This window comes from Monodelphis domestica, chromosome 6 (genome assembly GCF_027887165.1).
Source record: "Monodelphis domestica isolate mMonDom1 chromosome 6, mMonDom1.pri, whole genome shotgun sequence".
NCBI classification, from domain to species: domain Eukaryota; kingdom Metazoa; phylum Chordata; class Mammalia; order Didelphimorphia; family Didelphidae; genus Monodelphis; species Monodelphis domestica.
In genome coordinates this window covers 179,876,118-179,902,160 of record NC_077232.1, presented here as the reverse complement: position 1 = coordinate 179,902,160, position 26,043 = coordinate 179,876,118, and the positions used below count along the sequence as shown (strand labels likewise).

General features: G+C 40.4%; 1 protein-coding gene across 1 annotated transcript; it reads right to left on the bottom strand.

Moving 5' to 3' along the window:
- Positions 1-13,003: 13,003 nt before the first annotated feature.
- Positions 13,004-25,381, bottom strand: REELD1 (reeler domain containing 1). The gene is made up of 7 exons (XM_016422805.2): positions 25,168-25,381; positions 22,106-22,328; positions 21,017-21,265; positions 18,177-18,265; positions 16,436-16,781; positions 14,792-14,855; positions 13,004-13,918 (listed from the first exon to the last, which is right to left on the bottom strand). The coding sequence occupies exons 1-7, from the start codon at positions 25,373-25,375 to the stop codon at positions 13,286-13,288; spliced, it is 1,812 nt and encodes a 603-aa protein (XP_016278291.2). The 5' UTR covers positions 25,376-25,381; the 3' UTR covers positions 13,004-13,285.
- Positions 25,382-26,043: the final 662 nt, after the last annotated feature.

Below are 26,043 nucleotides of genomic sequence, written 5' to 3'. Positions count from 1 at the left end.
TTATTCTAAATCTAATTCCCCTGCCCCATGCAGAAGATGTCATTTGAAAGCTTGGGGAAATACAGCCCACTGAACAAGTCCATGATGCCTTCAATAGGCACTGAGTCCCTGAAGGAACAGAAGAATACAATGGGAAGAGTACAGGTTGTGGCTTAGTCAGAAGACCCAAGTTCAAATCCTAGCACCATTGTATGATATGCATTTGACTCTGGCAAGTTGCTAAGCCAATCAACAAGAATTAATTAAATGCCTATTTTATACCAAATAGCATCTAGGTAGAACAGTTGGATAGAGCATCTGGCCTGGAGTCAAGAAAAATTGGGTTCAAATTGAGTTTTGACACTTCTTAGCTCTGTGATCCAGGAAAAGTCACTTAATCTTGTTTGTCTCGTCTGTAAAATGAGCTGGAAAAGGAAATGACAAAGAACTCCAGTATCTTTGCCAAGAAAACCCCAAATGAGCCCATGAAGAATCATATGTGACAACAACAAAGTATCAAACATGGTGCTGAATCCTGGGGATTCAAAAACAAAAAGGGAAGAGGTTCTGCTCTCAAGGAGCATATGTTCTATTGTGGAGACAGCATTCCAAGGACCATGAGTAGCCTACTAGCTCTAGAACCAGAGGACAACAGTTTAAATTCTGCCTCTGGTGCTCCACGACTTGCATGCCTTGGAAAAGTCATTTGACTTCCATCAGTCTCAGAGGTTCCAATCTGAGCAAGCGATAGAAAGCAGATTGGGGAGTAATGGAGAAGGCTGGAAAGGGAGATTGAGACCAGGTGTGAAAGACTTAAAAAGCCAAACTGAGGAATTTATATTAGATCCCAGAGGCAATAGGAAGCTGCAGGAATTTATTGAACAGAGGAGTGACATGGACAGACCTGCCCTTTAAGAAATCTCTCTGGGCCTCATTTTCCTCATCTTTAGAATTAGGGGTTGTATTAAAGGATCTCTAAGATGTTATCCGGATCTAAATTAATATTCCTATGATCTGGGGTTATTCCAGAGTATCCTTTGATGTGGTCCAAATTGTTTCTTTAATGAACCCCCTCCTGACACACACATATAGGCAAATTCCACCTCCATTCCTAATCAGCTTCCCACATGAGGAAAGCAAAAGACAATATGCTGGCACATGCCTCGATGGGGTGAGCAGATCAGAGCTCCCAACCGGCTCACTATTTGCAGCAGACAGGAGAATTATTCCTGTAAAACATCCTAGAAACAGCTGATGGAGAAACAAACAAACTTTTAAATAGCAAGTCACTGAATTGCAGCCTCCAAGAGACTGGCCAAATGGACCGAAGCTTAGTCTACAGCCCTGTGAAGTCAGACTAATGATGATAATGATGATTATGATGACAATCCTGTAAATCTTGATGTTTGGGGCTATATTTGGAGCCGGAAATAATCATCAACGTTTTCTATGATGACGTTAAACATAGTGTCTAGGGGAGTCATGAATTCGCATAATAAAGATCAGAAAGTCATTGCCTTCTACATCTCTCTTAGTACAAGCTGCTCAGTGTCCTTGATACAGGACGCCACATTCAAATGTACAATGTGAAGCTCTGCAATGATTCTAATCTTTGGCTTGCATGGGAAATGTCAGTGCCCTCCCTCTCTCCCTCTCTCCCTCTCAGTCCCTCTCTCTGTCTCTCTCTGTCTCTCTGTCTCTGTCTCTCTCTCTCTTCCTGTCTCTGTCTGTCTCTGTCTCTGTCTGTCTCTCTCTTCTCCCTGTCTCCCTCCCTCCCTCCCTGTCTCTCTGTCTGTCTCTGTTTGTCTCTCCCTCTCTCCCTCCCTGTCTCTCTGTCTCTATGGGTATGTATATCTCTCTCTGTCTCTCCCTATCTCTGTCTCTCTCTCCCTCTCCCTCTCCTTCTTCACTTCTCCCTTCTTACCTCCTTCCCTCCCTCCCTCTCCCACTTTTTCTCTCTCTCTCTCTTTGTGTGTGCTTGCCTGTCTGACTCAGGACAACAAATGATGCTTCTAAATGAGAAAGAGCTATCTGTAATGGATAATACAATCTGAAAATATAGCAGGAGCATCTGTGACCTCTGGCGGTAACCTAGCCAACACTATTCCTTGCCCCTTCCTCTCAGTTGATAGGTGGGCATCACTTTCAGTTATCATAATTAATCATTAGTCAAATGGATACCCCCATCCGTTTCTATCCTGGCAGACAGCACTGCCCAGCCTGACTATAAATCAAGGAAATACATACTTTAATATCCAATGGAATGTATTTTCAGACAGCCTCTTTAATCCACAAAGCAACAACATACTTTGCAAAGATCATCCATCACTGACTGAAGGGAAAAGGAAGATCCTGAGGTGCTGTTTGAACTGAGGGGGAAAATCCAGGGGTCAGAGGAAGGTAGACCAGAAGGTAAGGAGGAGGGCAGGATCTCCTGGGGTGAGACTGATCCAAGGAAGAAAGCAAGGCAAAATGACCTTTGTTTGGTTAGGAAGCAGCATGTTGTGGTGGAAGGAACCCTGGTCTTGAAGTCAGGAGATATAGATTCTAGTCCCAGCCCTACCCCTGACTTCCTGTGTGATGGAAGGAAAATCAGAGCACTTCCCTGGGCCCCCAGGGTGCAGAAAGACTGGAGCTGGGTCATCTCTACAATGTGACCCAACTCAACAAACATTTTGTTAAATGCCTTCTATGTTCAAGCACTAAGCTCTGTCAGTATAAAAATTAAGCCTTCTTTGCTCTCAGGAAGTTTGTATCGCACTGAGATTATACAGTATGTACATGGATGAGGCACTTTGTGGAGGGCAAGAACACCAACAACTGGGAAGATCAAAGAAGATGTCACAGAGTAATTGGCCCCTAAGTTAATCCTTGAAGGAAAACAAGAATTCTGAGAGGTGGATATAAGGGAGTGAATTGCAAGCATGGAGGGTAGCCCTACACAAGGACACAGAGGTGGGAAATACTCTTAGGATTTGATCACACTAATCCTCCTCTTCTAGAGAAAACTTTTGGTAAGCAAGTCAGCATGTGTTCTAACAGGGTACTGATTGAGATTGGGGAGGAAGTATTAGGAGAAGCATTTAGGCTTGTTCTTTGTCATGCCTGTCTCCTGGGGTTCCAGGATGCATTGGTTCAATCACTGGTGCTTTTATAAAAGCAAAGCCCAAAACAAAACAGCAATTCTTTTCAAAAAGTAGACACTTAATAAATGTTTGTAGAACTGAATTAGATTGAGTTGTCTTTCTTGTCAAAAGACATGCCTTTATGAGTTTTTTAAGGCATAAGAATTCAAGAAAATAGTACCTTCATTTAGTGGGAATCCACTATTTGAATGAATGACACTAATTGAAATCTTCTCCCCATTCATACTCTTCCCAACCTTTCTAGGGCCATATTTCCCATTGACTCCTTTTCACTGGCTATTCTCTCTCTTCACCTCCTGCATTAGAATGTGAGCTCCCTGAGGGCAGGGCCTGGGTTTTGGGCTTTCTCTGTGCCCCTAGGTACTTAGTATATTGTCTGACCCAGTGTAAGCACTTAAAATATAGTATTTTTAGGAGGTGGAGAAGAAAGAAAAGGAGGAAGAGAAGAGCCATATTATGATTCACTTAAGGAACAAAGATTTGCTTAAAAAGAACCTGTTGAAGGTTCATCCTTAACTTCTTGGTTCAGTCTTTGCATCTATGGTAAGCAAGGTAAGAAGCTTTAAAAAATTCCCCCCCATTCCCATATTTTTTATGTGATACTAAACACTCAGAGTTAGGAGACCCAGATTCAAATCTCAATTCTGTTTTTTACTACTTGTATAAACTTGAACAAACCATGTAATCTCTCTGGATCCCAGTTTTCTCATTTATAAAATAGGGGAAATTGTCTAGATGAATCTCTGAAGTTTGTCCCCCTCCAGTTCTAATTCTTATGAAAGAAGTAGCTGAGCTGCAGAAAAAGAGTGGAACCATTTGACCAGTGGGTTTCCAACACAAAAACTGCTCAATTGTCACCAGTGGTATAACTAAAATGTGAATCATTCAAACTTTCATGGACCTGACTGGAGCAGCCAGTGGATAAGAAAAAAGAAACCTCAAAAGAATTTGCAGAAATTTGAAAACAAACAAACAAACAAACAAAAAGACTGGAACTTCACAGGCTACTTGACATTTCAACAGGGAAAAGGACACAACAGCATGTCATGTCATGTCATGGGAATAATTACCCGGGGTTGATTCTCTTGTATCCTGCCGATGCCTCTATTCATCTTTTTGGAATACCACACACCTGAATTAATCTCTTAATGAGTTTTAATGAGCCACATTCCTCTCCCTCAAACTGCAGTTTCCACTTTATTCAGGAAAAAAAAAATATTACACAGGAACCATTATTATGGTATTAGCTCCCAGAATCCTCCTCAAATAAGCCCCTCCAATGTAGGCTTGGGACATTTTGTCACTTTCATTTGTCATGTTCCAACTCTTTATGACCCCATTTTGGGGTTTCTTGGCAGAGATACTGGAGTGGTTGACCATTTCCTTCTCCAGATCATTTTATAGATTTAAGGAAACTAAGGCAAACAGAGGTGAGTGACTTGTCCAGGGTCACCCAGCTAGTAAGGGTCTGAGACTGGATTTGAATTCAGGATGATGAGTCTTCCTGACTCCAGATTGTGCATTCTATCCTCTCCACCACCCAGTTGCCCTGCATAACCATGCAAAACTTTTGCTCACCTCCTTCCTCCATGTATTATTTTAAACTGGCCAACCAGAAAGCATCTTAGCTCAAAACAAAACAAAAAAACCTTTTAGATAAATTGCATAAGAAGGATGACAAGAAAGGTTTCCTTAGGATGGAGAGGAGTCCATCCTACCAGACACCAGTCATCACTGCCCCCCGCTGGGGAGGGACACAGGCAGGGAATAGCCAGACCTGGGACCTGGGCAGTCACACGCCGTAGCTATTCATGCACCCAGGGCTCTGGAGCTGCCACATCCTTGGGCCAATTGCTTTCTCCACCATGCTGGGCTCCTGGGCTACTCTGCTCTCCCTTTTCAGGGCTGGACACCAGTCTTGAGCCTCATCTCACCCATATTCTTGCTGTGGCTGCTCTTTGCTGCCATCTTCTGGTCTTCGTCTAGGACACAGGCTCTATGCTAGAGGGGTACACTAACTCCTTACCTTGATAACCCAGGAGCCATCTTTTTTTGTGCTATAAAACAGAGGCAACCAGTTAAGAGTCTAGCTGCCTTTGTTTTTGGTTTTGTTTTAGCAAAGAAACCCATTTATCCAAACTGAGAGAAAACCAGAAATCAGAGAAAGTTCACAGAGAAGTATATATGCCAGATAATACAGAGGGAAGAGGATCTCCCATTGGAGGGAGGCAGAGAAACAGAAACAGAGAGAGACAGAGAGATATAAAGACAGAAACAGAGAGACATAGACAGACAGAGACAGAGACAGACAGAGAAGGAGGAGAGACAGAGGGAGACAGAAAAAGAGTGACAGAGAAAGACAGAGACAGAGACACAGAGATAAAGAAACAGATACAGAGACAGAGAGAGAGAGAGAAACAGAGAGAGCTATAGAGACAGAGAGATATAAAGACACACAGACAGGGAGATAGAGAGACAGAGAGAGACAGAGACAGAGAAAAAAACAGAGAAGAAAGACAGAAAGAGCTAGAGAGACAGATAGACAGAGAAACAGAGAGAAAAGAGAGATAGAGACAGACATACACACACACAGAGACAGGGAGACAGATAGACAGACAGACAGAGAGACATAGACAGAGACAGAGAGAGACAGGGAGAGAGACAGAGAGACAGAGAAAGAGAGAGAGAAAGAGAGAGAGGTGTCTTCCCAAGGTCTCTAGTGTAGCAAGTTGGGACTAGAGACATGATGAGGCTACGGGCTCTTCTCACGTGTATTTTTGTTTATTTAACAGACTTTTTACAACTACCCCTGCCCCCACCCCCTTTTTGGATCCAACCAGTCTAACTCTTCTCTACATTTTTGTTGGAAAAAGTCCTCTTGATTCCCTTCAGACTGATTCCTAGCCAAAGAGTGTTGTGAGGCTCCAATAAGATGAAGGATGTAACACTTTGCAAACTTTAAGCCTCTATAAAATTCAGTGTTTATGATTATTGTTAGTCTCCAATCTCCAGGCCTCCAGTCTGGTGATGACTTCATCCTCGGATCCTGCTACTGCACTCTTGCTGATCTCAAGCAATATGGGGGTGTGCAGGGATGCTTAACAATTAGGCGGTCTGGAGAAAAATGCACGCACACATACACTTTTAAGTTTAATCTGCGTTATTAACATTTCTTTTGTTGTTCTGATATTTTAGTTGAGTCTGAATTTTTGTCACCTCTTTTGGGGTTTTCTTGGCAAATACCTGAGCGGTTTGCTGTGTTCTTCTCCAGCTCATTTTAAAGAGAAGGAAACTGAGGCCAACAGGGTTATGTGATTTGTCCAGGTTCACCCAACCCAACACTTTCTTAACACATGACAACCCATTTTATAGTCTAGCCAATTAAAAAATAACAAAAGTAACCCTGATTTGTAGCAATCTCTGTGATGTAAATGTTCACACTGAAAATCAATTGGGTTACAACTGGCTCAGTGCCCCCCTGTTCCTATCATACGCCTAGCCAGGGCAAATCATTCCCAGGAGCTCCACTTAGCAAAACTGAAAAGGAGCGGGGTCTGTATGGTGTGGAAATCTTTCTTAACTCCCCTATAGTGTCCTTCAGAGTGTTCTTGAGCCAGCTCTAACCAGAGCCCATTGTTAAATTTCAAAGTGGGCATTTACACCACATAAATCACTAGGAGCTGGGCTTAATTCATTGTTTTGCTCATTGTCTGGACTTAAGAAACTGTTATTAATGCGGATTAGACTTAAAAGTGCGTGTGTGCATACACTGCTTTTCTCCAGAGAGCAGAGTTCTTAAACATTTGTCTGCATACAACCCTCTTGCTCTAAATTTCTTGACCTCAGTAGAAATGCAGTACCAGAAATGAAGTCATCACTATAGTAATATTAGTAATAATAATAATAATAATAATAACTAGCATTTATTTATCCAGAGCTTCAAATTCTGTTTATCCATTTTTTTTGAGTCTCACAGCATTCTTCCCTTATGTTCCTTTCAGATCATCAGGGCTGGGTTGGGAGAAAACTGAGAGGCATGGGTGACCCTCAACATACTCCTCACCCATAAATAAAACCACCAACTCTGCAATAAAGATGGTTTTGATGGCATTTCCCTACCAGGCATCTACCCAAGTATTAATATTATTGAAGTATTTAAAGGTTTGATTCAGCATTTTTTAAAAGTATCTAGACTTCAAGAAGTGCCATTAAAAAAAAAAGAGTTCTTCATCAATTAGTGGCCTGGCTCATTAATATTAATAATTAATAATATTTGCAGGAAAATTCTCATTTTAAAAACTGTAAGTAGATTTCATCTAGGCAAACTGGGTTCCAAGAAACCATATTAAAATTGGCGCTACTCTTTTTTCCTAGCCTATTAGGTATTATTTCTTATCCTAGGTATGATTGAGTAAGTAGCTATTTGTTGGATTAATTAATCTCTGCTTGTTACTATCTCTTGTGATGAGAAAATACATTCTCAAGATCCATCCTCTCAGATACATGCAAGAATATGTAGCCCTAGCTCCTTCTTGGTGGCAGCCTTTCTAAATCTCCATGGCCAAAACATTCTCCAACTGCACAGTTCTTCACCAGAGCAGAGGTCTACATCATGGAAAAAGGAAGCAACTCTTCTAAATCAGTCCCCTTGAGTCCCATACCACCCAGTCTCCAGCATCCTCTTAGTAAGCTGCTGATGGGTGCCCCCATACTCCCCAGGAGAATTTCCTCTCAAATGCTTCCCAAACAAGGATCACATCACATCACATAGGCTAAGGAATCCAATCAAATTATTCAGACACATCTACAATCAACCTCTCTTACATCTGTTTAATGGAAAGTCCATCCAACTAAGAGTCAAAGACCCAAGTTGGAATCGTGGTTCTAGTACTATTTAGTCCTGTGACTTTAGGCGAGTCACCTTCATCTGAGCTTCATCTGCCAACAGTTGCCATCACTAACAATAACAACATCAACAACAATAATAATAGCTAATTATTATATAGCACCTAATACATGCTAAGAATTGTGTGCCCTACAAAAATCACTTTATTTGATCTCACAACTCTGGGAGGTAGGTGCTCATTTTACAGATGATGGAAACTGAGGCAACCAGGGGTTGAGCGACTTGATCCCATGGTCACACAGCTAGTAAATAGCTGAGTCCAGATTTTAACTTAAATCTTCCTGATTCCAGACCCAGTCATATCCATGCTACCACCTAACTGCCTCTGACTTGTTTGCCTAGTGGACTCCCTCACAATTATAAGAATTAAATGAAATCTAACAAGGTAGTAGTAGTAGTAGTCTCTCGGTAACCAAGGATGACAATTGTCTTTGTGCATTTTTGTGCACAAAGACACCTATGCATGAAGATTTAAGTGGAAAAGTCGATGCACAGAGATAGTCCCACTCTCTCGGCGTTGGAAGCCTGGGTCCAGTGGCACGAAAAGTCATTACACCTGGAGACTTCCTCAGCTGCATTGGATGGCCATGTTGTCTTTTGTGCTCCAACACGCCCTAAGCACTCCACAGTGCTTTGCTGCGTCGCCATCTCAGCCGTTGAACCTTCTTGTTGGTTTCTTCCACCTGTTCTGCCGCAGCAGGCTTCACATGCTGGGTGAGCAAAGCCCTGGTTCACCAGGGGTCGGCGACCCGATGGCTACCCTCACAAGGTTTAGCCGGCCTGTTGAAGCCTTTGCCCGGGGTGTGGCCGCTGCCACATGCTAGCAGCTACTGGGAGCCACAAGTGAGAGCTGGGGGTCAGGTGGGGGTCAGAGGCTGGAGAGCTGCCCTAGGAGGGCACGACAAGCCCTCCATACCAGAGATACTACCCCTCCCTGAACACCCCACACACCCCTCTAACAAGGTAGAACATGTGAAATTGCTTTATAAAAGTATAAAGCAGAATAAAGATATGTTATTTCTGTTTTGAAGATATTAGTGGCAATAGAGTACTACCTTATAGTTGGGGGAATCTGGATTCAAATCTTGGCTTTGCTACGTTTGATGAGTGTAAACTTAGCCTCTCTGGGTCTTGTTTTCCCCAAACATGAGGTGGTAGGTCTAGTGGATCCTTCAAGTTCTAGATATATAATCCTAATAAAGGGATTTATGCATCAGGCAAGAAATTGGACTGTATGATCATAATGTAGGCTTCCTCTATCTCCAGGTCTTCCATGATCCTGATACCCTGAATTTCTCAATTCTATCCTAATGAAATCCCTATTCTACAATATTTTTGAACATCCAACTCTATGCAATATTGTCCATCTGACACTGGCCCTTAAAATGAAGTTTTTATTTCTTTTTTCTACTTGACAATGACTTAATTATGTCATCATATCTTTCTAATGCCAAATGGGCCCTACTGATGGTATTTTAAGTCAAAGATTCTTAATCTTGGTTGTTGTTGTTTTTTTTTTGACATTTGTCTATTTCTAATTCCTTAGAAAGGCATCTAGAAATTCCATAATTCTATGGGGCAACTGAAGTTTAATTCATCTTTCTTATTTAAAACAATAATTCTGTGTCACTTTTAGGGTAGAGGTGGAATAGAGTGTAATGAAATCAAACCAATAACACCAGGGTGCCCCTGCCCCAAAGGCTCCCAGTCTCTACATAAAGCACTACCAGGCTCATAGTGAAGGAGGGCAAATCACTAATTTATTCATAAAGTGTCAGGCCTTCCCAGGGAACTTTTCAAATAAAATGTGACACTTATTTAAATATTTACTGGCTTGTTGACCTATTTTCTTGGTTAATTAGAGTTTTTTTTAAAGCTACCATAACAATGGCAAATTAAGCCAGACAGCCTTAATAGCCAGCTCAGCTTCAAAAATCATAGCAGGAGGGGAAATGCTATTGGAAACATTCGGAAAAACACTCCATGTGGAAAGATGAGGATTTTTTTCGTTTTCTGGTGGATCCATGGGCTTCTGCCTAGATGTTGCATAAAGAAATGAAGGATGTAAAAAGCATTTGCTTGGAAGACTTTGTCCTCGCAACAATTCCATTTTATATTTATTTCTCTCATTATGCAGGCTATCCTCAAGTTCCTTTATTCCTCAAGAAAGTTTGGATGCATTAAGAACCATAACCAAACTTATTTTTAAGTTGTTCTGTTTTACTCTCTGGCCTTTTAGAAGTTTTAACTGCTTCCGACTTTTTAAAAGTTCTCACAGGTTAAGCTAACATTTCCTACTGATTCCCCTCTCTGAAACTGCATCCAACTGCTTCTGGCCCTTCTGGGAAGTTAGCTTTGGAGTATCTGGGAAATATTAATGGTTCCTTGCTTACAGGGCCTGTGGATTCCAGCACTTGGGCCACAGAGTAGATGATGCTATGTCACCTAGCAAAAGAATGGGTAAACTGTAGGAAGTATGGTCATTGGGTACCATTGATGAAGAGGCAGCCAATGGAAGGAGTTCATGTCTCAAAAGGGAAGAGATGGTATGTGTGGGTGGCATAGTTTCAGTCATGTCTACTCTTTGTTCTCCCATTTTGGAGATCTTCTTGGCAAAGATATTGGAATGGTTCGCTATTTCCTTCTCCAGCTCATTTCACAGATGAAGAAACTTGAAATAAACAGAGGTTAAATAACTTGGTAATGTAGTAAGCAAAGAAAGATTGCAAAATGATTCTGCAAAATGAACTGTATTTGATTGACAGGAACATGTGACAGAGAATCATTTTACTTACTACACTTAGAGTCACATAGCTAGGAAGAGTCTGAGGCTGTATTTGAACTCAGGAAGATGAGTCTTCCTGATTTTAAGCCCAGTACTCTATCTATTGTCAGAAGGAGAAAACAAAGCTCAGAGAGATCAAAGGAGTGGCATCACCCCAAATGCATATCTTTATAGTTCTCTGAGTACCACCCAAAGACAGTCGGTGGGCATAGTCAGTGTTCAAATCTAGACTCTGACACTTGCTTGTAGTATGACCTTGGGTAAGTCACTTGGCCTCCATTTGTTTACCTCCATTTCCTCAACTGGAAAATGAAGCTAATAGTTACTACTTCTCAAGGTTGTTGTGAGACTCAAATGAGATCATATTTGTATAGCCTTTAGCACAGTGCCTGGCATACAGTGTTTCCTTTCCTTTCCTTCCTAAATCTTTTTTTTTCTCTCTTGATCCCTCTTATGCCCTCCCAACTTGAATACTAAGTATTCTTTCCCCACTGACACTGAATTTGGCTCAATGAATGATGCCTTTGAAGGATACAGGCAAGTAATAATCTCAGTATCCTATGGCTGGCATTCAAAGCTCTCCACAATCTGCTGCCAGCCTACCTTTCCAAATTTATGTCACCTCATTCCCTTTTCCATAAGCTGTCCCCTGGCCATCTTGGACAGCTCTGATCCTTATGTATATACTCCCTTCTAGTGCCTTCATTCACAGTGATCTCTCTGGCTTATAGAATTTCTTCTGTGTATTCTTACTCATTGAATTTTTTCTCTAAAACAGAGCTTCCTAATTCTCTATGTGTGTCTGTGTGTTCTGTGTGTATTTGTATATATGCACAAACACATTTGTGATGAACCCCTTTGGCAACCTGGAGAAGTCTCTGGACTGATTCTCAGAATATTTTTTTAATGTGTAGAACAAAATATATGGAATTACAAAGGATACCAATTATGTCAAGATGCTTGGCAAAATGTATTTAAATAAACTAGGTTCTAAACCTTAAATTTAGAATTCTTGCTGTCAAACCAACTCAGATTCTAGATCCTCTAGCAAACTTCCATTGATTGTCCCTGGCAGAGATGAACTTCCCCTCCTAGAACTTACATCTCTTTGTCCCTCTCCAATGTCACTTTTATGTAATATTGGGTGTGCTTTATGACCAACTGGGGTTGGATCTTCTGATCTTCTCTCCTACTGAACTATAATTTTCATGAGGCCAGGAATCACAATTTATCTAAATATTGAATTCCCCTCACCCTTTTCCATCACAGCATTATGAAAATAATAGGTTCTTAATAAATATTTCATGGTAGTAGAGGGGTATTTCTTTCCATCTTGAACATGAGGAAAGCTTATTGATAGGGTCCCGTTCTGCAACCCCATTAAGTTTTTACTTTGGACGAGCCATATATTGCCCAGTGTGCCCTCTTTCTCAAACCTTCAAGTGGTTCTCATTGGATGGACCTTTGTTGAATAACAAAAGGACTGTCAGTTATTAAGAATCAACATGTATATATCTCTTATAGCGATTTTCTGAATATTCACATATGTATATATTATTTCTCCTGATAAACACCTCGTGGGCAAGAACCATTTCACTTCTGTGAAACAAATGAAAAAATTGGCCAACTGTCTTTAGTCATGCAAAGAGAGAAAGAAGCTCACAATCTGATGAGACTGACAATGTGTGCATAATAGCAAGGCTTAGCCTTCTGTAGACCTCTGAATTTGCCTCTTTTGAAGGGTTGATGCCAGGGATGGGGAGATTCTGTTCACACTGGAAGAGTATCTCTAATGGCCATGGCCACCGCCATGTTGTTTTTCCACATCCTAGCTATCCCTCTTCTAGTTGGCAGAAAAAGGACTATCTGCTTTCACCTATCAAACAGAATCTGAATGGTAGCCATTTAAAAAAGAAAACTTCCCTTTGGGTATTTGCAGTCCGGTGGGGTGGAGTACCAGGAAAGGGGTTTTATCCAAGCTGAGGCTGCAGGTCAGAGGTCAGCTGCTCTTTTTCCTGAGAGAGACAAACAGCCCCAGAAACTTTTTCTTCTTCTCTAAGAGCAATAGGAGATGACTCTGACACGAGGAGAAGGGACAACATTTCTATTGCTGCTGTGTCCTTAAGGCAACAGAGGAAGCTCAGCGGCCACAGGAGTCTAGTTAATGAGCAGGTTATACAATATTCATTGTGTTAGGTTTAATTCTTCAAACAGAGCCATCTAATTGCAAAAAGGGGGTGGGGAAAGAGCTAAATTACAGATGTTAAGAAAACAAGTGTCTGAAAGAACTCCCTCTGTTGATAAAGCTAATGCCACTTATTCCACTCGGCAACCATTTCTCTGTACGGAATCCTTTGCTCAATAACCTTCCCTGTGATTCCCAGGGCTGATCAGCCAGCATTCTTAGGAGCAGGGCTCTAGCTAATAAACACTATGGAGCAGAGAGAAAGCCTCGGCAGGCTTGTGTTTTCAGACTACAGTTCTCTTAGTTCCACTATTGGGGGCGATCCAGTTGTATTGGGCTTGAACCAACAAGACACTGTTCTCGCGTGTCTTTCGGAAGTGCATTCTTTCTCCGCTGTCTCTCACTGCAATAATGTCACTGTGGGGCTCACGCTCCCCAAAAGACACCTCGGACCGCTGGCGGCAGTACTGGGCATGGAGGCAACGCAGGCCAGCAGCCAAAGCCATCCCCAGAGCAGCCGAAAGGCAAAGGAGGATGCCCAGCTGGGTGGTCACAATGCCAGCCCTGGGAGGAGCGCCTTCTTCCTTTCTCCCAGGACCTGCAGCCTCAAACTCTGGGTGGGTGAGAGGAGGGTGTCCAGTGCTCTCTTCGCCATCACCTTCTTCTCTAGGATTCATGTTCTCCGACTGAGTCAAAAAGCTGGCAGAAGATTTGGGGAGCACAGATATTCTTAGGGCCAACCGCCTCAAGGCAGCGGAAGCTTTGAAGCCAATGCGGGAGTTGGTGGCCCCGTCATCATCCACAGTCTTTGTTCTAGCCGCCATGATGGCAGGGGGATAGGAGAGATGAACGGTGAAAGGAGTTCCCATGGAGGAGGGAGGTCTGCTCAGAGTCAGGTTGTAAGCCTCAGGCCTCACCTTGGAAAAAAGAGCAAGCCAGGAAGAAATAGAAAGGAAAAGGCAAATGGAACCAGTCAGCTCCTGATCCTGGCCTGGAAGCTTTCACTGCCATTTTCAACAAACTCACATTATGTTGCTCTTCCATCCCAAGCTCATACTGTTCTGAGCACTCCCCACTGAAAGACAGCCACTGAGAAGCCCAGTCTCCCACTCAGCTCTGCAAGAGCTCCTAGCAAAGTGCATGGGGAGACAGATGCACACTTGTTATTGATAGCGATGCTGTGGCTAATGGTAGCCCCACTGAGGCTTTGGAGGTCAGAATGAGGTCTAAAGTTGGGGGTTCTTTAAGAGCCTTCCAAACAAACATGGCCTGCTCAAAGCCGTTTGAAAGCTTTTAGCATGCCTTTCCATGCCAGGACCCCATGCAAAAGGGACCATTTAATCTTACTGTAGTTTCTGATAAATTTGAGTGAGAATATTATATCATGCTTTATTTTATGCTACTTCAAAGACTTCAAAGGAATAGTAAATCAGTGGGCATGTATATTTTATATTGTCCATTGATCTAACCTCTGGGACCGTATGTGGTTTTTTGAGGCCAGTGTTATGAAGAGTGGCTGAGTGGAGAAATTACTAACTGAGGCTAAGTGGGAAAACAAATCACTAAACCCATCAATTTCCACAATTGCCGATAACTTCAGAGACACTCCATGTAATGGAGAGGCTGGTATTGATTGGGAGAAATACTGTATGGGTTCATTGTCCTCCCCCCCTTCTCTCTGACTTTGGTTGCCAGTCTGATGACTACCCTTCCCCTTTCCTTCATCACCTCCCCCAACTGAGCATCCCTTACCCTGTGGTACCCAGAATATGAGAAGCCCCACCTCTTACCTGCTCATCTTCATCACAGAGAAAACAGGGTTCTCCAGTGCCTGAATTTGAGCCGACATGCGTCCTAAACAGGAGATGAAAAGAGTTGGAAGGTCTCTGGAACAATAGGCCTACCATTCCTACCATGGCCTGGCGCCTTTTTAAAAACTGATTTCTCAGGATTGGTCCTCATAACATTCTGTGATTAAGGCAATAGAGAGAGAAGGAGATAGAGGATTGACCCTAGGAAGGAAAGACCTGGGGCAGCTAAGTGGTACAGCAGTTAGGGCACCGGGCTTGGAATCAGTAATAGATTCATGGAATCAGTTGGAATTGATGAATCTTGGAATCTTAGAATCTTCATGAGTCCAAATCTGGCCTCAGACATTTACTAGCTATGTGATCTCAGCCAAGTCACTTGACTCTGCTTGCTTGAGTTTCCTCATTTGTAAAATGAGCTGGAGAAGGAAATGGACAGCTACTCCAGTACCTTTGCCAAGAAAACCCCAAATGGGGTCGTGAGGAATTTTGACATGACTGAAAATGAGTCAACAGCATTGAGAAAGGGAAGACTTGGGTTCAAGCCTTGACCTGGGCAGATTAACTATGGGACTGTGGACATACTTCTCCAGAAAATGGCTCAGGGAACAAGTTGCAGAAATGCATGGGTAAAGAGAAATTCTTCAGTGGGAGATCTCTAAATTGAAGAAACCAAACACCAAACCAAAGCAATGGTTATTGAAATCAGCTAAATACCACCTCTCTATCTGGGAAATAGATTCAGTGTGCAGCAGTACATAGTTCCCCACAGTGGTTGCTATGCTGGTCAGCTCTCCATCATATTTCTTCACTTGAAAAATGAAAGACTTTGATTGGGGGTTATGATCTAATCATATCATCATACATCTCAAAGCTGGAAGAGAGAGACCTTAGAGATGATCTAATCCAACCCTCTCACTTTAGAGACAAGGAAACCAAAGCACAGGGAAATTGAGGAACCTGACCAAGGTTAGAGAGGCAATAGTGAATCAATGAGACTGAATTTGAACTCAGACCTTCTAATTCCAAAGGTACCTTCTACTCCAAATACCATATACCCTGGATCTTAATGCTTTGTGTGTTTATGTGTATGCTTGTGTCTTGATCCCCATTGCTGATTTGGTAAAGCCTACTGATCCCCTCTCTAGAATAATGTTTTTTAAATAATTGAAGAGAATGCAAAATTTCAGTTAGAGTCTAGTGAAAATAAAGATATACTTTTTTGCCCTATCCAAGTTCACACCTGAGCTAGATCCTGTTTGGCACTTTTGAACAATATACTAGTGGGGGTTGGGGGAGCAGTGCATTAAATGTGGAATAGGAAGTTCTTGGTTTGAATATTGCTTGTCTCCTTATTACTTTGGAGGCCTTGAGTAAATCATGTAAATGGTTTGAGCCTCATTTTCCTTATCTGTACAATGAGGGGCTTGGATTAGATCATTTTTATGATCCTTTCCAGTTTCATATCCTATGGTAATCCATTTTATACTCAGGCAGTATATTAATGAAGGAACAGAACAACTGGAGTTCTTTTTGCTTCCATTCTGAGGAAACTTCCTCAGCTTCATGACCTCTGGGATTGCCCTGATCTCTACTCTGAGGTCCCACTCCCTGATACCCCGATACCTATTATGTGTGTTGCGACCGGAGGCATAATCCTCGAATTTCAAGCTTCCCAATGTCAAAGCTCTCTCCAGTCCTCGGACATCAAGTGATGGCTCTAAAGTTTGGTCACTGCCTGTGCCTCCACTGTCCCAGTCTGGCTGCCCTCTTTGGTCACCGCTGAAGGCCACTGCTGAAGTGTCATGGAGAGGAGAAGGTTTCAAAAGATGCACTTCATCTCCAAGAACCTCTGTAGTGGGGCCACCCAGAACAGGGTCCAAGCTGTCCGTTACTGATGTTCCAATTGGGCTGACAATAGCAAACTCTGCCTTTTGTGTTTGCTGAGGGAAAGAGCTTTGGGACCTGGATGCTAAGGAAATAGAGACCCAAAAACACAACAAAGAAAAAGCAAGGGGTTTTTTGTCATCCTGAGCAGCACCAAACAGCTTACAATTAACAAGCATGGTTCAGAGTTTTAAATAAAAGTTCTGGAATTAGCAGATCTGAATTCAAATCTTAGCTTTAACTCTTTTGTCATTGTGCTTGTTGTTGAACTTTACCTTCTTATTTTTAGACCTGACTATCCATCTGAGCCACTAGCTGCTCCTAACTCTTTTATTTATTTATTCAGCCCCTCCTTGACCTGCTCACACCATAGAAGGCATCACCCAGAAAATATATTATGTCTATCCTGCTTCCATATTCTCTGGAAGTGAACATTCACAAGCTCTTCTTCAAATATCAAATCTGTAGCTGTATGTTATGTTTTCTTAGTTCTACTCATTGCATTCTTCATTATCCCATGTAGTTCTTTCCAAGTAAAAAAAATCAATGTGTTCATCACTTCTTATGGCACATGACCCCAGCTCTTAAGAGTCATTGCAACTACACCAAGTCAGGCACAGCACAGGGGAAATTCCTGGGAGAACTTGAAATAATTATCTAGTTCATTCCTAACAAAAACCACAATCTGTTCAATGATCTCTGTCAGGTGGAAATGCCCCCTCCCCCTAGTATTATTGCTCAGTTTTGTACTTCATGCTGCTAGAGGAATAATGAGAGCTAGCATTCACTGAGGGCTTTATGATTTGCTCTTTTACAAATGTTTTCTCACTTGATCCTCCTACCAGTCCAGTGGTGTGGACACTAAAGCTTATTATAATCTTCATATCTTTTCACAGAGAAGGAACCTGAGGTTCAGAGAGTTTAAGAAGCTTGCCCCAGGTATGCAGCTAGCAAATAAGAGAGGTGGGATTCAAAATTAAGTTCAACAATTTCTTCACTCTACTTGGCACAAACCAGAGCCATGTTCAAAGACGCCATCTATGTTGGGAGGAGAGTGATTTGCAAACCATAAGGCACTAGAAAAATATAATTTTGCTATTATTATTCTAATTGGTTGTTACTGAAACCAAGGATAAATATTGGGTCTTCCTAATAAGCCTAAAGGAAAAGCCATTACTTGTAGGCTACTCCAATTTGTCCGCATCAAAAACTGATCTATCCATTAATACGAGGTCCAATGCAAGCAATGAAGAGATTGGTTTCTTATGTTTCTTTAAGGCTGAATGCCTGGCATCATTCAGATTGTGTTACTCCTCATGAGTGCAAATCAGTGCAAACAGAAACCAAAGTGGTCACCTAGCTCTCTCTGTCCCTCTCAGGACTGGAAACTACATTGATTCTGATTTGGAAAAACAAAACAAAGACCCAAAGATCCCAGATGAAGATGGAGTTTCTGTTGCCATATAATTTGCAGTTACACCAGCCATAGCAAGAATAGTGAACTGGACATATGTTCCAGCCAAGTACTTGTTTGCTACCCAAATGGGCTCTAACCAGAATTTCTTCAATCTGGTTAACAGGACCAAGCAGTGCATAGAGAAAATGGGAATTATGAGTTTGTGTTAAGTAGTATGTGTTTGGCTGAAATCTGATTGCCTGTATCTCCATGTTCTTTAATTTAAAAAATAAGCTATGATAATGGAGAGAAATAGGTCATTAGAATAAATGTAGCCCAAAGAAGCAAGATAAACACATGGAATACCATTGAAAGGGTACCTACTGGATAAGGCTGCTCTGGACTCTGGCCAGTCAAATATGACTTGCTCTGCCTAAGCAAATAAATGAATAAGGTTATCTCTATGCTATGATTTGCTGAATTGACCAACTAGACTACGTTGGGCAATGAACCAAAACGTGGCCTCATGAAATATATTGGTGACTTTTTGCAGATTCATGTCAAAGTAAGAATGAGAGGAAATAGTTTTCAAAATATTAATAGTGGGGGCAGCTGGGTGGCTCAGTGGATTGAGAGCCAGGCCTAGAGACGGGAGGTCCAAATCTGGCCTCAGACACTTCCCAGCTGTGTGACCCTGGGCAAGTCACTCAACCCCCATTGCCTTGCCCTTACCACTCTTCTGCCTTGGAGCCAATACACAGTATTGGTTCCAAGAGGGAAAGTAAAGGTTTAAAAAAATATTAATAGTGTCACTTTTTGTAGTAACAAAAATTTAAGTAGTATGGGAAACTTGTAATATGTCAGTGGAATGGAAAGAAAAGATGAATATGAAGAACACAGAGAAGAATGAGAAGACTTATATAAACTGATGCAAAATGAAGTAAACAGAGTCAGGTAGGAAAATGTACCTAATGATTGAAATAATGCAAATGGAAAGAACAAAAGAAAAAATCAGAACCAAGCTCTGGATAATTATAATGATCAAGCTTGATCACAAAGAAGAGAGAGGAAAATTTATCCTTTAGAGAAGTAAGGAAATACAAGTATAAAATACTGCAAATAAGACATGATTTGGTATTTATGTGGCTTAGTTTTGTTAGGGTAGTTTCATTTAAAAAAAGAGAAAGTAAATGGTGTTGAATGTATTACATCAAATGTAATTATGAGGTTAAGAGTCAAATTTATCTGTGTAAAAAAATAATAACAGCAAGTGTTGATAATGTGCTTTCCAGTATGTTGAAAAGAGCTTGAGACTTGGAAGCAGAGGACTTGGGTCCAAATCTTGACTTTTACTTATTACCTGTGTAACTTCTATGGGTCTCAGTTTCCTCATCTATAGATAAGACTAGAAGACCTCTAAATTTCCTTCTTTCTGGCTCTACAAGCCCGTGAAGATATAACCCGAGGGATTTTGTTTTCACATGCAACCACAGCAAAGAATAATTTGGCAAAATCCATTTGCAATTTATGGCAAGTAGCTTTGAACTAGAAAATTTGGGGGTGAAGGTGGCAATGTTGAATAGAAGACAAGCTAGTGTAGAGAAGAAACCCTAGTGCTAAAGTCAGAAGACCTAGGATCTAGAACTGGCTCTTCCATTTACCACCTCTATGATCTTGGGCAAATCGCTAAAACTCTGAGCCTCGGTTTCCTCATTTGCAAAATGAGGGGTCTAGTCCAACTAGAGTATGTCTATGTCAATATCTATATATACATATCTATATACATACAAATACAGTAAACATACACATACACACAAAGTTTTTCTAACTCCAAATCTGTGGTCTATGTTATCAGTGTTTTTTAGGGGGAGGATTTTAAAAATAACTTTTAAAAAATTAACAAAATCTAACAAATTCTTAAAAATCTATTTTATTTCCCTCTTATCTCATGCGCTGAAGAAGAGGTAAGGGAAAAAAAAGAAAACCTTTGCACCAAATATGCATAGTCAAGCAAAACAAATTCTCATATTGGCCATATCCAAAAATACATCTCAGTTTTCATCCTGAAGTTTTTACCTCTTGGTCAGGAGGTGGATTATATAATTTATCTTTAATCCTCTGGAACTATGGTTGGTCGTCATGTTGATGAGAATCCTTAAGCCTTACAAATTTCTTTGATCTTTCGATGTTGCCAGTATTTTATAAACTGTTCTGCTGTTACCTGTGATTTTTTAGCAAGTCATGTTTCCTCTATTTTTTTCCAGAGGCTCTAAAAAGGCTTAAAGCCACCCAATGAACTTTAATACCAGCTTGCTTTGGTTCAACCCAATAAAAATCTATTATGAATTATCTGACCCTAGCTGGATGTTGTATCTCCAGCTCTCCCCCATTGTTGGTAGACTGTACACTTCTCCAGTGCATGGATTGTTTGTTTGTTTGTTTGTTTTCTAAATTGATTTTTATTTTATTTTATTTTAAAAATTTATTTTGAAATTAAATTTTTAATTAAAATTAAAAATTTTAAATTAATTTAATTTAATTAATCCCAGCATCTAGAAAAGTTTCTTCTTCTTTACATATAGTCAATGATCAGTTGCCTATATGGAAAAAATAAAAAGCAAATCTATTGGATGAGGGAGAAGAGCTCTTTCCTTTATTTTTACTCCCTGTGAAGCTTCAGGGACCTAAGAGAACTGACCGATGTCTTTCGTACATGGTTTAGAGGTAGAAGCTTTTTTTACAAGGCTGCTCTGACGCTCTAGTCTAGATCCTGACTGGAAATTTGTTTGGCAGAACCAGACAAATCATGTTTGCAGTGACACAGGCCAATCAGGGAATTGTCTTTGTTCTCTTCTCAGTTTGCAGGCTATAACTTTCCTAAGCCAGTGGGCTATAAACTCAGCTTCTCCCTGTCCTATGCTTGCTCTGCCAATGTAGGATACTGGTGGCAGTAACTTAAGTGAAAATAAGACGAAAGATGAGGATGACAATGGATAAATACATAGAGGGGATTAGCTGTACCTGTGGTTGTGACTTCTGGGTCATTTGGTTTCTGCAGACTTGTAGTTGGCTCCACATTGCCATCAGAAAGGATTCTGTTTTGTATCTGCTGAGATACGATGGTTGATTCAATCCTCTCCCAGTAAATGAAATATGACTGGACTACTGATAAACTGTTTGGGAAGAGGAAATCACTCTATAATTCTCATGAATAAAGCTAGAAACCATTCTAATAGAAAGGGAGAGTAGCGATGGGGAAGGGAAGAAAATTAGAAGATTAAATAAAATACAAGAACTCAAAGGATACTATTTTATTATACTTTGAAATCCTTAAAATGAAAAACTAAAAGAAAACAGGCAAATCCCATGCTGTATGGCAGAAAGCTCACTTGCTCTGAAGTCAGAGGTCCTGAATTCGAAACTGGCCCCTGTCATTGATGAAATGTGGGTGTTGTATTAGATGTTTTTGTAAGGTCCCTGACAACTCTAAATCTGTGAATCTTTGGCCAAGAACGTAAGGTAGCAATAATTGTTCAGTTTAAATTGATTCCACAGACATTCATTGAGTACCTGCTATAGCCCCAGCAAAATGCTAGATGCTGAGGGTAAATACAATGACCAAGAAATCCCTAAACAATTCCTTTTTAACCTTAAGGGTCTTATATTCTTTTAGGGGGAGATGTAGTCATGAAATTGAGTACAATTTGATCTTCCCAGGTGTGATCTGGGGCACTATTATGGGAAGAAGAAAAGAAGTAAACTCTAGGGATGGGATAGCCCAAAGCTGTCTGCAGCCCATTCCTGTGATTGCTCCTGGATCTCTAAATCTGGAAAACACACACAGACGACCATCACTCTAAACCAAAGCTTTAAGGCCAAGGTGGCCACCCCAAAGGGAAATATGGGGCATCATTGGCTACTTAGTACAAGAGACAATAGGGACAGCCATTCTATTTGTGCCTGATGTAGAAAGCCCATGCAGCAAGACAAACATCTCTATTTTTCCAGCTTACAAGAATTTGATGTCCCCGATGGGTTGAGGTGGTGCCTTCCACACAAAAGATAGATTTCTCTTCAGGGATTTGTCTGAGTGGGTGACTGAATTGGCCTCTTCAAAACAAGTCATCAGTTTGGAACCAGAAGGGATGAAAATGAAGGTGCCAGCAATTTGGTCATTAGAAACTCTTCGAGCCTGAAGCAAGAATCCCATGAAATCTCTCCGGCTCCTCACAGTCACTGTAACATGAAACAGTGAGTCATTTATCCACACCAGCTTGCGTGATTTACAGTACTACTTGCAAAACCATTGCTGGATTGGTTTCTCTTAGTCAACACCATATCTCCCCCACTTTTCTCAAGTCAGAAAAAAAGACGTAGGTTTTCAATACTGGAAATACCGAGTTCTTCATCACAGGAAGCCTTTGAACAATGTGGATTTCCACTTTTAAAGGATATTGTACAGGGGGAGGGAATCCCTATTCAGGCTGGACCACAGATCTTCGGAGGTCATTTCCAACTCTCAGTTTCCATATTTTCAATGTATTTTGCAATTTTGGAGGTTGTGAATGTCTTTGGGCAGCCAAAGTCATTACCGACAAAGAATAGCACAAGAAAAATAGCAAGAAGAATATTATCAGAGATGAATGACCAGAAAAAAAGGGAGTCTGGTAATGAAATGAGAGAAAATGTTAAAGAGATGGATAGTTCACATATTCTATTAGTATCGGCACAAGCAAGAGGAGATTCCCAGCATGTTGAGTGGACTCCTGATACACAGGACTTTTTTTTTGCTCTAAAGCAAAATATGGACATGAGTTCCACTGGGTGTCAGTGAAATCCCCATCAAAGTATTGACATTGAATGGTCTTCAGTGGTTCTCTAAACTTGGGGAAGGCTCATTCCAGACTGGAGAGCACTTAGGTGAATAGTTAGTCGACCTCAATTCAAATCCTACCTCAGACATTTAACCATATGCATGAAATTAGGTAACTCCTTTAACCTTTATCTGTTCAGCTTCTTGTAAAACAGGGATACAGACACTATTTTATTGTACTTCTTTGTTATGCTTCACAAACATTGCAATTTTTTTCTTACAAGTTGAAGATTTATGGTAATCCTGAGTCAAACATCTCTATCAGTGTCATTTTCCCAACAGCATGTTCTCACATTGTGTTTCTATGTCATATTTTGATAGTTCTCACAATATTTCAGACTTTTTCATTATTGTTATATCTGTTATGATGATCTGTGATCAAAGATCTTTGATGTTACTATTGTAAAAGTTTTGGGGTGCCACAAATCACACTCATAGAAGACAGCAAACTTAATAAATCTCCACTGTCCAACCATTCCTCTACCTTTATCTCTCTCTCTCTTTTGGCCTCTCTATTCCCTGAGATAAAGCAATATTGAAGAATAGTACATAAACTTCGGTGATAAAGCAGCATGAGGGTTTGAGAGTATTGACTCAAAATTTTAAATTCTAATGTTGATAAAATGCTATCAAATTGTATTATGTTCAATAGAGAAATCTTTCATGAAAGGAGGAGCCAATTGATGTGGCAAACTTTTGTTGTCCTATTTTAAGAAATTGTCCCAGCCACCCCAACCTTCAGCAACAACCACCCTGATCACTAAAAAGCCATCAACCTCAAGTCAAGAGACTCTCTACCAGCAGAAAAAATTATGACTTACTGAAAGCAATGATGTTTAGGCTTTTTAAAAAATTGTACTTTTAAATTAAGTAATGTGCATTGCAAACATTAAACTATTGTATACTTAGTTGACTACAGTATAGCATAAACCTAACTTTTATGTGCATTGGGAAACTAAAAAAATCATGTGGCTTACTTTTACTGAAATACTCACTTTATTGGGGTGGTCTGGAACCAAACGCCCAGTGTTTCCAGTGTATGCCTATATAATCCCACCCTCCCAAAGTTATAAGGATAAAATGAGATAATATTTGTAAAACACTTTGCAAATCTTAAAGGTTTCTGTTATTATGCTAGTTATTATTATTCCCCAAGTGATATACTCCCAGCCAGAAAGATGTGTTCATTTCTTCATATATAATATGACAAATGTAAAAGAAAAGCATTAACTTTAGCATATAAAATATTAATAAGCATATTATGAATAATAACATTTCTATGTGCATTATTTCTGACACAAACATTTCTCACTCCTCTTAATGCTAATACATTCCCTCTGTAGAAAATCTCTAATTTATCTTGTCCACAGATTGCATAGTTTCTCCTCTTAGACTATGAGCTCCTTGAGAGAAGACATTGGGTGTGATTTTTTTTCTCTTTGTGTCTTTGTATCCCCAGCATTTAGCACAGTGCCTGGCACATAGCCAATATTTAATAAATGTTGACAACTACAAAGAAGAAAACAAACTATCCTCTCTGTAAATTCTGAGGAAGAAAACAGTTCATGAAAATGAAATTTAAGCCAAGCCATATAGCTTTTAAATCTGAATAAGGACAAGGTGTGGAGTTAGCCATGACTGACCATCCCTAGAATGTGGCCACAATGAGACAATGTTTCAAGAGCTCCTTATCACTATACTATGTTACCCATGCTGACCTCTTCATAGGTCATTTACTTAAGGAACCACAAATAATGTGATCATGCCCTTTAAACTTCATATAATACCCCAAATCATCTCTTGACTCCAAATGGGAAAAAAGGAAAAACTCTACACTTTATATATGTTAACAGTAATGAAGTTTTCTTGTACCATAATGGCATCATCATTCATTGACAGAAGTGCTACTTGGGAATTAACCTACTGGCTGTTTATAAAAGAAAATGTCAGAGATTACATATTATCTATTATTATTGTATAATATTATATATAAACGTGTGTTTATTTTACACATACAGATGTTCCCTCTGAAAGATCTGTTGTTAAAACATTGTTGCTTAGGACTAATCCATGATGCAGTCCAGAAAATGTTTCCATTAGACACATACATAAATACATATATACACATATATTCAGATACCAGGTCATAAATTCCATGATCTGAAATTCTTGGGAGGGTCTCACGTTCTCTGGCATGCTTACCTGGGATTTTGTCCCCAGGGGAATAAGAGGAGGCATTGGTATATATTGTAATATAATTGTTCCTGGGATTCTGAAGTTGAGCCCTGATGTGTCTGGGTTTCATATCAACACAAGCCACAAGGCTTGCACCATGAGAAAAAGCATCAGTATAGGTAGCCAGGTAGAAGGTGGCATATGTCCATCCTATGATGATTCCTTGGATTTTCATTTTGTTCTTTGCCTGTGACATGAAAAATAATTAATGACTCTTTCAGACACCACACAAGAAAAATAAATTATAAAACCACACAGGTATCATGACCCAAGTTCGAGAGATACTTTTAACAATATATTAATAGTTTTCACGTGCTCCATAACTAGATGTAAAAGGTTAATGTTAATGTAGAGATTATTACATATTTTATATGCAAAAATGGCCCCCTCTTAAATCATTAAGGTGCTGATGTTGCAAAATAGTTATTTCTTAGCACTAAACCAAGATGCAGTCCAGAAAATGTTCCCATTGGACATGAATATATCAGATATAGACCAGCATCACTAATGGAACTTGAGATTTAAAAAATACACACATGTATTAGTAAAATATGAGTTTTATCTGCCTGACTCAGGCAAGGCTGGCTGCAAAGTTTTCAGTAGTCTTTGAGCAAACAATGCAGAATTCTATTAATTTTTTCCATATTTATTGGACTCTGCTTGATCTACTGGTTGAATTCTTTCTTGGCTCATCCTATCCACTTCCTCTCCTTCCCCAAAGTTTTGCAAACTAGCTCCCCATGAAAGGTCATGTCTTGTATTCAGCTAAGACAGACCTGTCCATTCCTCTTGTGGTTCTTCTTGCCCATTCATCTCTCCCTTCCTATGGGAGGAGGATTACCT